General features: G+C 43.3%; 1 protein-coding gene across 3 annotated transcripts in view; it reads right to left on the bottom strand.

Annotated features, from left to right (window-relative positions):
- Positions 1-5,978: 5,978 nt before the first annotated feature.
- The window catches only part of KIF25 (kinesin family member 25), a 72,194-nt gene continuing 60,211 nt past the window's right edge, over positions 5,979-17,961 (bottom strand). Inside the window, exon 14 of one of the 3 annotated variants that reach the window (XM_006122926.4) lies at positions 5,979-17,255. In XM_006122926.4, coding sequence (XP_006122988.1) covers positions 17,098-17,255 — 158 coding nt within the window. In that variant the 3' untranslated portion in view covers positions 5,979-17,097. The remainder of the gene's footprint in view (positions 17,256-17,961) is intronic. The other 2 variants (XM_075924666.1, XM_075924667.1) reach the window with 2 other exon arrangements.

The following is a 17,961-nucleotide window of genomic DNA, read 5'->3' as shown; positions in this document are numbered from 1 at the left end:
CATTTCATGGAAAAAGACTTGGGTGTCTAAGCAGCCTGGCTCCAGGAAAGGAGCTCCTGCATGTAGATCATGGAAATTGGTGCTTCCCTGAAACCAGGACTTAAGCAGTGAACTCTGTGAGCTAAGCATGAGTTTGGATACACCCTTTCCAATGGGTAGCTGAGGCAGATCATGTGCTGTGTAGGGTTGTCTTAGCAAGTTGGCCTAATAAAGGTAAAGTAAAATCGCTTTCCTTGGAGCTGAATTGCCTTCAAGAGCATTTCTCTTTCCTCATTTATTGTATAGGGAGCCTAGGTACCTAACTCAGCTTTGTGGATCACACTGCTGTGCCAATTATTTTTTCCCCACAAGCATTGAACAGTTAGTCATTGCAATGTTGAACATTTCTATAACTAAATGCCCTTGGAGGAACTGGGGCTTTAGGTCTTCTGTCCCAGTACCAGAAATGGCTTTTCCATGTGTGCAAAGAGACTCATTCCAAAGAGGATATGTGTAAGTCTGACCATGAAGCTGAGCTTATTGATGTAGTATCTGGACAACTTTCCTATAAGGCTCACCCTCCCTTGCCTGTGTTCCCTGTAGATTTTTATTTTACTGATACAACTTCAGACAGCTGTGTGCTGAGCCAATGCTGGGCTGTAAGCTGATGTCATGAATAACAGCAGGCTCAATGGCAATGCAGCTGGATGTGATTCTGCTTAATGCATTGCACGATAAGTCAGCCACAGTGTGTAAAATGTTTCTTTCCAATTTGCGTCAAAGCAAACCACTTCCAGAGTCAAAACAAAATTACTGCTGAAAACAAGTGCTGGTACTAACATATGAGGACAATTGCCTTGTTTTCTGTTGCTTGAGGCAGACTGAGCTGCTCTCTATTCATCCACCTATCCACAAGGCAGGTATGAGCAGGATTAAACCTTAGGTCCCATGAATTCTATTTTCACTGTGGATACTCAACGCTTCTGAAACTCATAAGCAGCTCAAACACCTCACTGTTGTCATCTTTTTGTAGCTCATAAGAATGCACCTGCAATCCTAAACTGCATAATTCTCCTCCTGTAGCTGCAAAGCTTGTAGTAGAATTACTAACATTGACAAAAAACAGGACTAGGCCTACTTATCACCTATGAAACCATCTTGTTAGGACAGTGTAGCACTTTAAAGACTTTTTTGTTTCAGTTACACTAACACGGCTACATTTCTACCACTATTTAACATTGACAACTGTGTTACTGGGTGAACAGGAATAGCACCCTCTGCTGCTGTGAATGAAGGAGGGGAGGATACTAATGTTCCCTGTAAGATGAGTGCTTGGGATGTCAGGACTATCACAGTGTAGATGAGTACCCAGTAACTGACAGACCTGGGCTTATCTGTTAATCCTGTTGCCTACAATGCACTTCCCCCTCCCTTTGTATGGAGGCAGCAGGAGGTGGGAGACAGTGCTCAGAGGAAGCTGGTTTTTAAACAGGCTCCTCACATGTCAAATCTGCCTGCTCCCTCCAATAAAGGGGTTGGGGGTGGGGGAGGGGGAGAGAGAGGAATGAGCTGCTATGCACAGGGAACTTTCTCTGCAGCCCTGCCCCTCCCCTTGCTGCTCCATACAGGGGAGGGGGAGTTGTGAGGTAGGAGACAGTGCACAGGCTCTATGGACCTACTTACCTGCCTCCCTCTCCCCACCTCTGCTGCGACCTCTATCAGAGGCAGGAGCAGGGGAGGCTGCTGCAGGCAAAGGCTGCTCTGTGGTAGCAGCCCCTGTCTATTCACCTAGGTCTGAATTCCCACAGCCAGAGGCTGTTCCATGGGATCATGGGTAAGGGCTGCTGTTGCTGCGGAGCAACGTCTGTCCACGGGGACTGTATGCTGGCCCCACTCCCAGGGAGCATCCTTCGCTACTGCCTCTGTGGACTAGCTCTGCCTGCCGCTCCATGCTGCTGCCTCTTTGGAGACCAACAAATAGTCATGTAATTGCCAAAACTTGAAGCCCTTACAAGACAGTGTGTAATTGAACAATCTAACATCCCTATCGCTGCCCAGGAGAGATTCAAATGGTGCCAGCTGATTAGCAAAGCTCCCACAGTTTGCAGCATGTGTTTCTACTGGTGGTGCACCAAGGCACGTTCAGCTGTGCATATAATATTTATTCAGCATGTGGATGAAGAACATTTGAGGGAACATTGGTGCACATTAGCTGCCTTGAAGGTGGGTTGTGTTGTATCCTAGCACAAATGGAATGGAAGTGCTGAACAGTAAAGCAAAGCAGGGCCTATGAGGCTAGCGAGTGCAGCTACTAGGGGCCTGGGCTGCTGGCAGCTGGAGTTTTGGCTGCTCTCTCTCTCATGGCTTCTGCAGCCCCCCCTACTAAAGAGCTTTGTGCTTTTTTGCCCCTCCCCCCCACCTATGATGGCAGCTTTACATGCCTATGGGTGTAGACTAAGTTGCTGGGTTGTGCGAGTATAGTGATATACACCAGGACTACTTGCCAGCAACCTGCTCCCCATACGCCTTCTCACTAAGATATTAGAGAGAGAACATTAGGGGGAGTGGCTATCTTGCACCACTGGAGGTGGAGGGGGCAGTGTCATACCTGTCACGGTGGCAGAGGTGCCCAAGTGGCTTTAGCTTTCAATGGTATTTGAGGCTGTTCTTAAATGACTTAAGCACCCAAACTCTAAATTCTTTGGGGGCAGCGATTGTCTTTCTAGGTCTTCTGTGATGTCCGAGTACACTTTCAAAGGTATAAGCGAATAATTACCATGTTGCTATAGGGTTAAGCACTCTGAGCATAAAATAGCTTTGCTTTTTTAAATGCATTCTGCAGTCTGCCAAAGGCTTCACCTCAGTGAAGCAGGTCCATGCAAAGCTGTATGTGCTATTTAAGCACAAGATGCTTGAACAGGCTCCTGCACTGGGGTGAGATTACTCCAAATGAGACCTGTAAGAAAAGTGTTAAAAGAAAGTGGATCTCAAACCCAGATGAAACTCATCAATGCACACATGATGTACATCAAAAACAGCTTGTGTATTCTAGCATGCCATGTCCAAATAGGGCTAAGCAGTATTCAGTGTCCATGACTAAACCTGCTAAACTGGGAGCACCCCATCTGGCATACTAAATTCTTCCATTTCTGGAACAAGTGGTTACCTTTAACCCCAAGCCTGGGTTCATAGTTCTAAATACCAACCCAAAAAGCACTGTGGGAGTCATGAAGAGGGATAAGGTTTGCACCGCTGCACAGAAATTTAAACCAAAGCTCTTAAGACAAAACTTTTTCAGCTACTTGTTCTATTAGAGCTTCAAAGCATCTGGCACAATTTCCAAGGGATTTCTGTACTGGCACTTATTTTAAACAAAACCAGAGAGAAGTATGATGTGTGACAATGAGAGACGGTATCAAGTGTTTTTATAGTGTTTGCCTGAAAATAAACTGTTGACTGTGACCTTCCCCACTCAGGATAACAATTTTAGGTAACTAGAGGGGAGGGGTGCAAATTATGAAAAATAATACTTGCTGCAAGTAGTAATGTTGAGAGAAGAGAGCCAAGCCATCTTAACTCCCATCTTTCCTGTGTTTGTAATGCCCAGCGTGAAAGGGAAGGGATGGAAATGTAATTACTGACCTAAATTCAGGCATGTAGGTAATTGGTCTAATTTTCAAAGACCGAGAGCCCCTACAACTCCCATTTAAGACATAGGTACCTAAATAAGAAATAACATGTTGGTCTTTAATACTGAGCTGTTATATGAGCTTTTGTGCAAAATCTTGCCAGTCTGGATGCAGCTGGGGTGTTTTATAAGTGGCAACACCATGTGGAGTCCAGGGTCAGCAGGAGTCTGCAGCTGATCCTGGGCTCCAGGCAGCGCTGTTGCTATGAAACAGCACGGAGAGCAGGTCCCATGCTCCTTGCTGTGCTTTTGCTTTTGAAGTGTAACAACAGTGGGGCTGTTGCTACACTTTGAAGGCAGAAGCGTCCTTATTGATTAATCAAATAGTTGATGCAAATTGTATTATTTGACTAGCCCACTTGAAATTTTCACCCTAGGGTGAAGCACAAAACGAAACCCTTCAGATAAGTATTAGTATCAATGCCTTACTTTTACATTTCACTGGTAATATCTAGTCTGGAGATTCATTTTATTTTAGATCTTTCTAAGTTCAATCCAGGCCCCTTGTCACCTTTGCTGTATATTAAATATACCACAGCTTCCTTAAAACTGATGCTGATGGTGGAGGAAGAAATAGGACAGCAGTTTTGGGTCCCAGCCTTAGCTCACGGCTCCCTCCTCAAGGCCCAGAGTAAAAACTGAATTGGCAGCATGGCCTGACACCACCTGGAGTGGCAGTGTATTCCAAAGATGCATCCCTCCCTTTGCAAGCACTGCCAATAGATACCTCTCCGTTTATACCCAAGGGAGAATTTTAGGTCATGTGCTGCAGATGCAATCAATCACCAAGGGAGAATTAGGCAAGTTACTGTCCCAATAGTGCATATTCAAGTCTCTCTCCCAGGTATCTCAGAATCATTGAAATACAGGATCGGAAGGGAAGTAAGACAGCCACTAGCTCTGCTGTGCTGAAAATAGCCCTGTGGCAGTTGCAGCACTTACTATAGCTTGGGCTACCTACCTGAGCACGAGTCTGCCTACTCCCCTGGATCTGAACTTGGGTAGCTACACAGCAGCAATGCCCAGCCCCCAACATTCACACTATTTTAATGCTCAAGTGACACCAAACAAATCTGTCCACCTGGGCTGGGGAGCTTGCTCCCTGCTTTAGTACAGCCATGCCTTCAGGAGTGTAGTGGCCAAATCCAATGTTAATCACTATCTTCTGGGTGAATACTGCTGATCCCATACCTCAAACACCAATATTCTCAGCAAGAAACTCCATTAATGTGGAGTGCATCCTGTGCTAGCCTCACTTTCTGAATGCTTTAATATGTAGCCCCTGTGCACAGCACACTGCAGTCTAATCTAGACATGACAGGTGCTTGGGCCCAAGGATGTAAAATGCTGTTAACCAGTTAAATGCCACATTTAACAGCTCCAGTGGTCAGTGGGGACTGCTCCCACCAGTTACCCATCACCTCCCTACTTGGGAAATAGTAGCCTGCATTAGAGAGAAATGTTACATGCTTTTGGTCAAAAATAAATGAATTAAAGCTGTGCAGGATCATTGCTTTTATATAGCCACCTGACAGCAGTTGCAGATCCAAAAGTCCCTTGAGCTTGCCAATTCACATAACAAAGGATGGGTTTACAGGCTCTGCTACAGGATACATACATGCCTTTCCCGATTCTGGTTGCTTCCTACATCTGTCTTTTTTCTGTATTTTTCTGACCTAAGTCCTCTTCCATATCCTAAATCTCTACCAAACACTGGGTAAGGTATCTGGTGGCACTGGTAGGTTCAGATGAAATGGCGAGTATGTTAGATGTAATTAGTCTACTGAAAGTGGCAGGCTCCAGCTCCATAACCCTTTTTTTATAATCCTTTAATACATATGGAGCTAGAGGAAAGAAGAACTAGATGCATGCAGCCTCTCACGTGACAGACTCTAGGACAGATCAGTTGCTCAAACTACACTCTGGGGCCTTCCAAGGTAGAGAATAAAACCTCTGAAGGATGGCCCTATCTGCTCCTCTTAGGGTGTGTCTAGACTACTGAGTTTTGTTGACAAAACCATACCTGCGTCTACACTACCGCTGAGGTCTGTCGACATAACGTCGACAGAACTCAGCAGTTTTGTCGACGCTGGTAAACCTCATTTTACGAGGCATAACACCTTCTGTCGACAGAGTTCTGTCGACAGAAGGTGTTATTGCCTGTAGGGTTGCGTCTAGACTACACTGCCATGTCGACAAAGCAGCTTGCTTTGTTGACAGAACTGAATGTGTCTAGACGCTCTTTGTCGACAGAAGTTTTGTCGACAGATACTGTCGACAAAACTTCTGTCGACAAAACCCGGTAGTCTAGACGTACCCTTAGTGTCCCTCAGATCATGTCTCCAGTTCGTCTAGCTCGTTTTGAATTATAATCCTATGCTCTAAATTACTGGCAACCTCTCCCAACTTCTTATCAGCAAATTTATAAGCATGCTTACTGTGCCATTATCTAAATCAGTGATGAGGCCAGAACTGATCCCTGCAGAACTTATATCCTTCAAGCATGACTGTGAACCATTCATAATTAACTCTTTGGGAACTATTATCCAACCATTTATGTACCCACCTTACAATAGCTCCATCTAGATTGTATTTCACTAGTTTAATGAGAAGGTAATGTATCAAGCCTTACTAAAGTCTTGATATACCACAGCGACTTCTTTAGACAGGTCATGTACAATGTTCCAATTTTTTCGATTCATGTGTGGAATAAATTTCATGTGCATCAAAGCATGTGCACCACCAGGAGAAACACAAACCTCTCTGTGGGTACTCTGTTAATCAGCTGGACAGCATTTCAAAATAGGCTTTCTCGAAATAAGCTATGCAATAAGCTGTGTAGATGTACCCTGTGAGCTCATTTACTCCAGCTAAATGAATGCTCATTTTGCAGTCAAAGTTGCTTTCATGATCTATTCACCCATCTTGAATGTAGTTGGAGAGATGAGTCTGGGTTTAGTGCACAGTTCTCGAGACAACATGCCGCATCTCCAGTCACTAAGGCTTCACAGAGCCAGACTGTCTTGTGGACACTGGGATCACTGCAGCTTGCAAGGTGTGAGGCATCCAGCTGTAGACACTATTTTTCTGTAACATCTTGATTTTGCTTTTATCAATATACAGGGCACAGCAATTTCTGTGACATCCAATTGATATGAAATGAAAGATGGACCATTTTTGTCACACTGTGGCTGCTTTCCCTCATTCTATGCAATCATTGAACACCTGCTTCCCGCATATTATCTTAACTTGAATTTTGGCAAATACAAAAATTACAGGAAAATGGAGTATCTTTCTTGAGACCTACCACCAGTTCCATGATTTACCTACAGTAACCACCATGACTGTCAAAATCTACCACCTCCATAGAAGAATTAGAAAGGACCTCAATAAGTCATTTAGTCCTATATTTAGTGCATGGGACTGAACTAAATAATTATACCATTTCTCACATGTCTAACCTATTCTTAAAATCCTCCACTGATGAAAATTCCACACCTCTGTAGGCAATTTATTCCACTGTTTTAACTATCCTGACAGTTAGGAAGTTCTTCCTAATATCCAATCTAAACCACCTTCACTGCAATTTAAGCCCCTTGTTGTCTCATCTTCAGAACTTAACGAGGACAATTTTTCTCTCTACCTCCTTGTAACAACCTTTTATGTACTTAAAAACTGTTTTATCCCTTCTCAGTCTTCACTTCTCCAGACTAAAAAAAACCTCATTTTTTCAATCTTCCCTCATGTTTTTAAAAGTGTGTATCATTTTTGTTGCTCTTCTCTGAACTTTCCTGATATGTGATGCCCAGAACTAGACACAATACTCCTGTGGAGGCCTTACAGTTGATTTCCCTAGCTATAATACAAGAACAAACCCCAAAAATAAAAATCCACCACTTCTATGTACTATATAACAAATAATAAGCATGCAGGAAAATAACTTCAGATTAATGTATTTCTAATCTGTTATATGGATGAATAAATGATATGAAAATATTAATATCAAGGTCAGTAGGGTTTAAAACCATGATGTGCCTTCTGTCCTTAATAAACTGAAAAGGAATTATACTAAACAGTTTGATATTGCTGATAAGTTCATGCACATACTATTAGTACATTAAACATTTCTGGTGAATTTTGATATCCATACTAATTTGCAAGTTTAGAGCCTAAACATCAAAACTCATCTTTGTAACTACCATTTTCAAAATCAGATTCAAATTGTTAGATACCATTTTCTTACATGGACTAGACAGAAATCTCAGAATCAGTCCATCAGTGGCTGAGAAGTATTTTTTTTTTAAATATAGGTCACTAAGGCAGAACAGTCCAAAGTGTTGGCCACGTGAAGGACTAAACATCAAGAAAACGTGAGGCAGAGCCAGATCCTCTGATTGTTTAGAAACTGATTTACTTGTGTTAGTGCAAAACCCTTGTGTGGATACTTACTTGAGCTTCAGAAGACCTTGTTTTGATTTCGGTTTATACTGAAAAGCTAAAACAAAATAGGGCACTGTTTATCCAAAATAAGTGTGTCCACACAGTTTGCTCATACTGTATACTGACAAGTCCTTTGCAAATAAAACCTTCAAAATATGACCAATCATAACCAAAGTGTAATCAATAGAGACCACTGTCTGAATTTGCAGCAGTCTTGAACCAATAACATGGAGGCTTTACTTAGTCCATTCATCTCAAGGGAGTACTAACTCAGATGACAGTGAAGTTACTTTAAATGTCATCTTTAATTAGTTCATTGTTTATCAAATCATGTAAAAAAGGAACATAAGGGTGATATTGCTCACGTTTTCATAATGTACTCTGTGTAACCTAGATGGCAGGGGAAGCATGATTCAGCACCCTTTCAGCAAATGCAGCCAGATTTCAAAAGTCTGGGAAATCCTGAGCTAAACAATGTTCTTCATCAATTTAAATGTAATAATTTCTGAAAGGTTTTTTTTTTTTTAAATCTTCAGGTATTTTGTTGTCTCTCACCCACCTTTTCTCCTAGTCTCTGTAAGACCCACTGACCTATCATTAGTACTTTGCTGAGAGTGATTACTTTCCACTTCTAGTGTAAAAGCTATTTTTTTCCCTTACAGATGAATTTCCCAATTGTGCACTACTTAGATATTGAACTACTAGTCTATAAGGATGTGGCTTTGAAAAATCTGCGTATATGTACACCTACATGGAAAAATATAAAATGGGCTAAATGCAGAACTGAGGCACAAAACAGAGGTCATGTTACATGCCTGGACTGAACTGGATATGTTTCTCTCTCTCCATCTATCCTTGACCATTTTCATCCTGTATTGAGTTCACTGACCAGTCTCATTAGTCTAGCAAATGGCCTGTATGTTTTACTGCCTGGGGACTGTTATTAATTACACTCACCCAGGCAAAATGAAGTCAGAGGCCAGGATGCTTTTAGCATCCCAAGTGGTTTGAGACAGTCTGTCCCTTGACTGCAGTCTTTTTAGTTAGCTGAAAAGTTGCAAACTTGTTATCTTTCAACTACTGCCCACTGGGAAGAGCATAAAACTTTTTCCAGTAACCAGCAGCTTTTCAAGAGCTGTAGTGGTTTGGAAAAGAACTTCAATAAAATTGCTTCAGTGATGAATATTTTAAAACAAATTAAACATTTTTGTGAGCACTCCAGTACTAATTATGGTTTTCCAAGCCCTGGTTAAAATGAGTAACTGCCTTTCTCTGTGGTGTAGCTACTTGTGGCTGCACCAAGGCAGGAAGCTATGTGTGGACAATAAATATAAAAAATATACACGTACAAATAAAATTGAACTTCAACAAAGGCTGAAGTTGAGTTTAAGAATTGCCCAAAGAGGCATGACAGTTAACTATCCCTTTAAAAAAAAAAAAAAAAAAGTTCCAACCAAATTTGCAAAGCGTAAACAATTACAGGTCCACTTAAGTCCCCAGGCACTACTGGTGCTCAGAACCTTAGAAAAAATCACTTACTTAGGGATAATATTTTTCAGAAGCACCTAGCTGCCCTAAGTCTACCTGTCTAGACTGGCGCAATCCTCCGGAATAAAGTATTTGCGCAAGAGAGTGTCTACACTGGCATGTGCCTTTGCTCAAGAGATGTGCTTTTGCTCAAGAGCATCCGTGCCAGTGTAGATGCTCTCTTGTGCAAGAAAGCTCTGCTGGCCATTTTATCCATCGGGCTTTCTTGCGCAAGAAATTCATGTTGCCTGTCTACACTGGCCTCTTGTGCAAGAACAGTTGCACAAGAGGGCTTATTCCTGAGCAGGAGCATCATAGTTCTTGCGCAAGAAGCACTGATTTCACACATTAGAACATCAGTGTTCTTGCGCAAGAACTCCCTGCCAGTGTAGACAGGCAGCAAGTTTTTGCGCAAAAGCGGCCCCTTTGGTGTAAGATTGTGCCAATGTAGAGACAGCCTCAATGTTCAACAAGAATAGCTGCAGTGTATAAATGTCAATGGCCTATTCCAGCACAAGTGAGGGCACAAACATTACTTGCCGGGATGGTCACATCCAAACATCAGTGCCCCAACAGTTTAATTGAACAGCATTGACCAGAGCAAGTAAAATAGAGTAAAGCAGCAATGCTACAGAGAGCGCACAGCTAAACTTTAAGTTATTTTAGCTTAATTAAGATTTTACCCTATTTTAGGAGTTTCTTACCCAGATTGTACGCTAGTTATGATTTTATAATTCTAACCATTAATTTACTTGGATTTTTCATAATAAAATATCACTCCTTTTAAGACACATTAATCCTCTTAGATTGTTATTAGTACAATCCCGACACACCATATTTCTATCTAGGAACTTTCATGGCTCCAATACAGTACTATCTGAAACACTAATAAACTTATTCTCCCCATACTCCTATGAAGGGTTTAGCATGGGTACCATAACAGAGTTATAATACAGGTTTACAATAGGGATGTGAAGGACTAGTCGACTATCGGTTAAGCACATTTTCAGATAATTGGTGTGATAGTTGACTAGTAGCTTCCCCCACCCTGTTGCTTGTATCAGAAAGAGGCAGCGAGGTGGGGGTACTGCAAAGCGGCAGCGCTGTGTGGAGCCTGGGGTCAGGAGGGGTGTTCCCAGCTCACGCTGGGTTCCACATGGTGCTTTTGCCTTTAGCAGCAACCCGAGGGTTTTAACAACTAAACAATGTTACACCATAATTAGGATAAAACCATATATATTATTACTCCACTGAGCCCCAGACCCAGTACATTAACCACATTGCAATCTATCAGCCCTATGAAAACTGTGAGCTCTACTATGGAGGGAATTTTAGCATAGACAAGGCCTTAAGGTTAGAAGGGAAGAATAAAAAGAAAAGCATCCACCAGGAGAGTGTATAAACTTGTAAATTAAAGTAGGCCACATCTTTTAACTTATACCTTTTTCTGGTCCTCAGCATGTATGTTACATCAATTTAGATCTCCCTGTGTTTCCTTAAGAGGATGTCAAGGACTCATACAGCATAACAGACTTTAACTTACATTGCTATATTAAAGCCATTTAGTACATGTTACAATTCAAAAGCAGTCTGTCTCCCCCACGCATACCCCACTATAAAAATAAAGAGACATTAAATACAACACAAAGATTGAGGAATTAAACTCTTATAAGCAGGAAATTCCAAAACTAGAGGTTTCTACAGTAATATTAACTTTGTTGCACTGCGTATCCTGCTCATGTAATAATACAGATCAAACAGAGTTATACACTGAGGTAACAAGGAAAACATGAATAGAAAATGCTACATATGTACAATCTGGCAGAATTTTATGTAAATGTAGAAACTTTAACTTCTGATATTTGCTGACACTTCAAGACTTGATTTTTTCAACCTTAACAATACATTATTGCTAGTTTTTGTATCATGTAGCTTTTGTAAATAAATATCTAGCTTTGAAGAAAAGCCTCAACAAGGATATAAGAGTTTCAGAGAAAATCAAGTTTGGAGATAACATTTTCAGAAATACCTTAAGGCCAGATGTTCAAAGGCATTTAGGTCTCTAAAGATGCAGATAGATGCTAAGTGGGATTTTGAAAGCATCTAGGTGTCTAAATCCCACATGATTTTATAATGTGCATTTCATTTTATAGGCTAACATTGCTCAGTCCAATCCTTTCTCCTCTGATTATTTTAGCAAGTCTAGGACATCATTATGTCCTCTCCTGCCACATGAAAACAAATTCCCACCCAGAAGATGATTAGCTCTTTCTTGTGTTATAGCCAAAACTCATGTAAAGCCAATTCAGGAATTTTAACCTGGCTGCATGATTAGGAAAATGAGATCTCTCACATCACACAATTGATATACTGAGGATCAGAGACAATACTAAAACACCACGTGCAATGTAGCAGCTGGTATATATTCAAAACTGAAATTCCAATAGTAGTATGCTATATAATCTCTGGATAAATATTTATGCTTGTGAAGGTTAAGAGATTCGGAGCACTATAAGCCCAAGTATTTCACATAGGCAAATGCAATTTAAGACTCCTCATAGTGACCCACCAGTGACCTCTATCCCTGTCTGGAGGCAGTAAAATCCCTAGAGGGAAAAAGTCAGAGTGAATCACAGGCCTCTGCTGAGCATTCAAACAGCACATAACACACATTAAATGTTAATAAAACCCAACTACATACCTCAAAATTGCTTTTGATCTTTAATGGTATTTGACATTGCTTAAGACTCCTCCCTTGATGTAATTTCATTCACAAACATCAACCCGTCATCTTACACATTCAGCACAGGAAAGATGACAAAAGCAGCTAGAACAAGGGGTGGACAATAATTTTTGATAGAGGGCCCACTCCATGATTTTGGAAAGTGGTCAAGGGCCACACTGCTTTGTGGAGGGGGTGTGGAGTTTGGGACAGAACTCGAGTGCAGAAGGGAACTTGGACAGAGGACTGAGGTGCAAGAGAGAGTGTGGGGTCTGAGAAGTATGTAGGTGAAGAAGGGGATTGTGACGTAGGGTCCAGGAGAGAGTAGAGGTGCAGGAGCGAATTTTGACCTGGGAGAGGTGGTGGAAGAGGGGGTGTAGCAGGGGCTGAAGGGTTTAGGAGGGAATTGTGACCTGAGGCAGGATGTGTGCAGAGGATTTGGATGGTGACCTAGGGCAGGGAGTTGGGAAATGGGAAAGGTTGGGGGTGACGGAGGCAGTCTCTGGCTGGGAGTCACTTACCTTAGGTGGCTCCCAGCCAGCAGCCGAATAGGGTCCCTGAGGCAGGCTCGGTCCTGCAGCAGTCCCAGGCTTCCCCCACCCCCAGGCCAATCATCGCAACTGGGAGTAGGGCCTGGGGGATAGAGGAGCACGAAAACTTTCTCAACCCCTGCCAGGGTTGCGCAGCAACTAGAGAGAACCACCAGCCATTTTGAAGTTTGTTGTACTGTGCACCACTGGGGGGGAAGGGAGAATTCACACACTCTCCTGCCCCAAGGCCAATTGAGGCCTGAAGGTGGGGAAACATATGAAGTCTTTTGCCCCACCTCCCTCCGCCAGAGGCGCATCTTGCTGCTCAAAACAGCTGATGTCTTCCCTGTAAGCACTGCAAGCCCTGGCAGGGGGAGCTGTCAGCCATTCTGAACAGACCAAGAAGAGAGAGTTACTCACCTTGTGCAGTAACAAGGGTTCTTTGAGATGTGTCCCCTTATAGGTGCTCCACTTTAGGTGCTGGCGCATCCTTGTGCCAGTGGTTGGAGATTTTTCCTAGCAGTGCCCTGCCGCACCATGCATGTGCAGTAGTGTCCCCTCATACCATTAGTGTCTGTTGATTGCGTGCGCAGCACCTCTGTTCCTTCTCTACCTTGGATATAGCCCCAAAGAGGCTCCAAAGTAGGGAAGGAGGGAGGGAGGGTAGTGGAGCACCTATGGGGATACACATCTCGAAGAATCCTTGTTACTGCACAAGGTGAATAACTTTCTTTGAGTGCTGTCCCTGTGGATGCTCCACTTTAGGTGTTTAAAGAGCAATGTCCATCTCGTGGAGGCAGGTTTTGGAGCTGTGTCCTGGAGACAGTGGAGAGGACAGTGTGTCCCACTGATATAGTTGGGATTAAACCAGATATCAAAGCGCAGTATCTGACGAATGTGTGTTTAAAGGATCAGGTTGCTGCTCTGCAGATTTCCCCGGGTGGGACATTATTAAGGAAGGCTGTGGTCGATGCCACTGCCCTGATGGAGTGAACCGTAATAACAGGTGGTGATTGCGTGTTATCGATAGTATAACAGATATAGATGCAAGAGGAGGTCCATTTCAATACTTGTGAGGAGACAGCTTGTCCTTTTGATCATTTCACAAAAGAGATGAAGAGTCTTGTGCACTTCCTCCGGGACTTGGTCTTGTCGAGGTAGAAAGTGATTGCGCATTGGACATTGAGGGTATGTACTATTGCTTGGATCACGTCATTGTGCGGCTTTAGAAAGAATACAGGAAGTGGATTGGTTCATTAATATGGAAGGGTGTAGGGACTGTTGTGAGGAATTTTGAGTGGGGTTTGAGTATAACCTTGACCTTGCTGAAAGTTGTGTAAGGAGGGTATGCCATCAAAGCTGCTCTCTCGCCAACCCACCTGCTGGAGGCGATCACTACGAGAAAGACTACTTTCATAGAGAGATGACGCCACAAGCATGTGGAGAGTGGCTCAAAATGAAACTTTATGAGGTTCTTAAAGACATGGTTGAGGTTCCACAAAGGGGTGGATGGTCTTAATGTGAGAAACGTGCTTTGCAAGCCCCCCCGGAAACATTTGGTCATAGGGTGTAAAAAGAGGGAAACCCCATCCAGCGGTTCATGAAATGCTGCAGTTGCCACTGTGTGGACTTCTACTGAGCTGAGAGAGAGACGCCATCTCCTGTAGTTCAAGGAGACAATCCAGTATCATTGGTAGGGAAGTGGTGGAGGATGGGATGATGTTGTGTTTTTGCTGATCCACGTGGAGAACCTCTTCCACTTATAAGTATAGGTTTTTCTGGTAGAGGCTCATCGACTGTTAATTAGTATTTGTTTTACCCTGTCAGAACAGGAAGTTTCGGCATCATGGAGCCATGAAGGAGCCAGGCCTTGAGGAGAGGTATTACTGGGTTTAGATGGAGATTATGGCCATGATGCTGGGATAGAAGGTTGTGACGTAGTGGGAACACATGGGGAACAGAGATTGTCAGTCGTTGAAGGCACGGGAACAAGGTCTGCCTGGATCACATTGATGTGGGTATGGAGGTGGTGGGGATGGCTAGTGGTGTCCATACCAGTGCAAGGAAAGAGGCACATGGGTGGATCTGGTTGAGCACGACTCCCAGGGAGGTTGTCTCTAAATTGAGGAGTCGTCCTGGGATGAGAATCTACTCTGTGGTCCCATATCCGCCTCCCTAAATGTTGTGGATGGTGCTGTGGTTCTGAGGAAATAAACTGAATGTGCTGATGATGCTGGTGAATGCAGCACTGACCATGCAGTCCATCTTGGTTTGTTCACTCGGTGCACTTTTGTGCAGTGCCTTTCTGGTAGATGCCAATGGTGGTGCCGGGGGCAGCGTTGATGTCAATGACTTTAAAGGTGGCATGTCAGCACAGGGAGGCTTCAGTGCCAGTTTAAGCTCTGTCTTCGATGCCCTGTAAGGCACTGGCGCCATCAGTGATGTCAGGGCTGAGGACTTGTGCCTTGGTTCAGAATGCACGCATATGTGTGACGCAGTATCTTTTGCTGGCGAGGTGCTGGGCTTATCAGTGGTACTAGCTCTAGAAGAGCTCCGTGTAGTCAAGGATCTGGCCAGGGATGTCCTGGCCTTTCCCTTCACCTTGTCTGCATAGAAGGTGGGACACTTCTTCACCAAAGCTGAAGTATTCCCTCTGTCTTGGGTCTTCGCTGAGGAGGGAGAGTCCTCTTGAGTTGGTTGAAGAGACCTTTCGTATAGGAAGGTCTTCAGACGGTTTCCTCAGTCTCGTCTTGCCCATGCTGTATGATTGGAACAGTGCGGGCACATCTGGAAGAGATGGCCTTTTCCCAGGCATTTTATACAGGAGGAGTGACTGTTAGAGATGGGCAAGGGGTCTCTGCAGGAGTAACACCTCTTGAATCCTGGAGAACAAGGCATGCTGAACTGGGGGAGAATGGTGGGAAACAAACTTAAAAAAAATTGTAAGAAAAAATGGGAAAACGGATCAAGGTGAAAACTGAAGAACTTTCTGAATTGTTTGTCATTTTAGGTCAAAAGAGGGCAACTGTGGGGAGGTATGTTTGCTCCTGAGGACAGTAGAGAAGGAATTGAGGCGCCATGTGAACAATCAATGGACACTAATGGCACAAGGGAACACTACTGCATGGGCAAGGCAGGGCACTCCTAGAAAAAATCTCCGATCACAGGCATGAAGACGCACCAGCAGCTGAAGTGGAAAACTCACATGGGCAGTACGCCCTGCCTTAGTTAGGGATGTAAAACAGCAGTTAAACAGTTAATTGGTTAAACAAAATATTTAACTGTGATCCTGGGGTGCCCAGCCCAGGTCCTACCTGGGGCATAGGATTGGGGCTGCCACATGGCATGGCCAGAGTCCTCCTACCCCCATGTGGGGCAGAGCTACAGCTCTGTGCGGCCAAGCCAGGGTCCCATTGGCTCCACCTGGACTGCAGTGGGGCTGTGCTGGAATTCCCCTGCCCCCACCAAGGCTGGGGCTGCTGCTTCAGTGGCCGGCTCAGGTCCCTCTGCCTTGGCCTGGAGCTGGGGCTGTCACCGTCACCACAGCTGCTGCAGTCCCTGGCCCAGTTAACCAGTTATCCACCTGGTAAGCCTAAGGCTTAGCAGGTAACCAGTTAACCATTTACATCCCTAGGCCGACTAGTTAAAGCATGGTACTTTGAGTTAGGTTGTGTTAGTTTTTTTTCTTAGGGGAATAGTAATGGATTAGGAATAACTCAATGCTAGATAGAGGAGAGCAAGTTAGCAAAATGACATGTGGCTAATTTTAACCCAAACACCAAACCACGTATTCCCACAAATTTTTAGATACTGAAATGAAACAGAATAACGACAGCCTTGTGTCTTTTACTGAACTAATAGGACATAGATTCAGCCTTTCCAGTATGAACTGTCCAGGATCAGTGCACTTTTGATTGTTTATTTGACAATATTAAATATTTGCTCTAAAACTGTGTACTGACGTTGCTGCCTGAAAAGGCATAATATATTTCTAGGCCATCTCATCTGTCATTCCTGGTAGCTATTTTCAATACCTGTTGTTATTTCTGGAGCAAGAACATTATCAGCAAGTTTATGGCTTTGCTAATGCCACACTGAGGAGTATTTTATTTTAACTGGCATTTTATATCTTAAAGCATGGCTTTGTGACAAGATACATTTCAGTGTAAGGAACTCATTAATAATACTTTAATCCACAGGAGCCTTAGCTTTTATTTTGATTTGCTTGACACTGGTGGATTTCTTTTCTTGAATTGTCCTCTCTGAACTTGCCGAGCACGAGTTCCAAATCCCAAGGATTGCAGCGATTCTGTTAAGTACTTCTGGCAGGGGGAGACGCACAGCATCACCAACAATTTAGCATCGCCCCCTAGAAACAATAAAAAAACGGACACCCACAAACATACTTATTTTCAATAAATCTGCTGAACTGCACAGAAACCCCAGTAGGTTGTTGTCAATTCTATGAATCAGCACTACACAAACAGAACTGTTGAAAGCATGTGAGCCATTACAATAAAGCCATATGGAATTGTTTCATTTAGCTGGTTGATCATTTTAGGGATATAAAATCTTGGTTAATTGGTTAGACCTTAGGTCTAACTAGTTAATCGATTAAGTGAGATGCCCCTCTGCATGGGGCTGCCGCTGCTGCTCCTACCAACCTGCACAGGTTGGGGGGAGCCGCTCCCAGGTACCAGTTAACTGGCAAGCATCACCTGGTAAGGGTGATGCTTCCCAGGTAACTGGTCAACCATTCACCTCTCTACATCATTTATTGTCATTTTTCACAATTTGCAATATAGAACTTTTTGTGCCTTTCATTATGGATATAATTTGGGGTTATACATTTTGGGTATAATTGCTTTGTTGTATTTGTAAAATCAGTATATCTAAAAGCTTCATTTGTATCTAAGTATTGCAAGAAAGGAAGATTTAACAATTAAGGGCTAATGGTGAAAGCTTAAGGACATTCCTGAAATCGTGCATAACAACAACTGACATGACTGGTAGTGTCACAGGATGGAAACTCTAGCTCAAAGGTTAGGTAACATGTCCGAAATTCTACAACATGT

This window comes from Pelodiscus sinensis, chromosome 3 (assembly GCF_049634645.1).
Source record: "Pelodiscus sinensis isolate JC-2024 chromosome 3, ASM4963464v1, whole genome shotgun sequence".
In the NCBI taxonomy this organism is placed as follows: Eukaryota; Metazoa; Chordata; order Testudines; family Trionychidae; genus Pelodiscus; species Pelodiscus sinensis.
The sequence above is the reverse complement of the archived record's forward strand: the minus strand, read 5'-3'. Positions and strand labels throughout refer to the sequence as shown.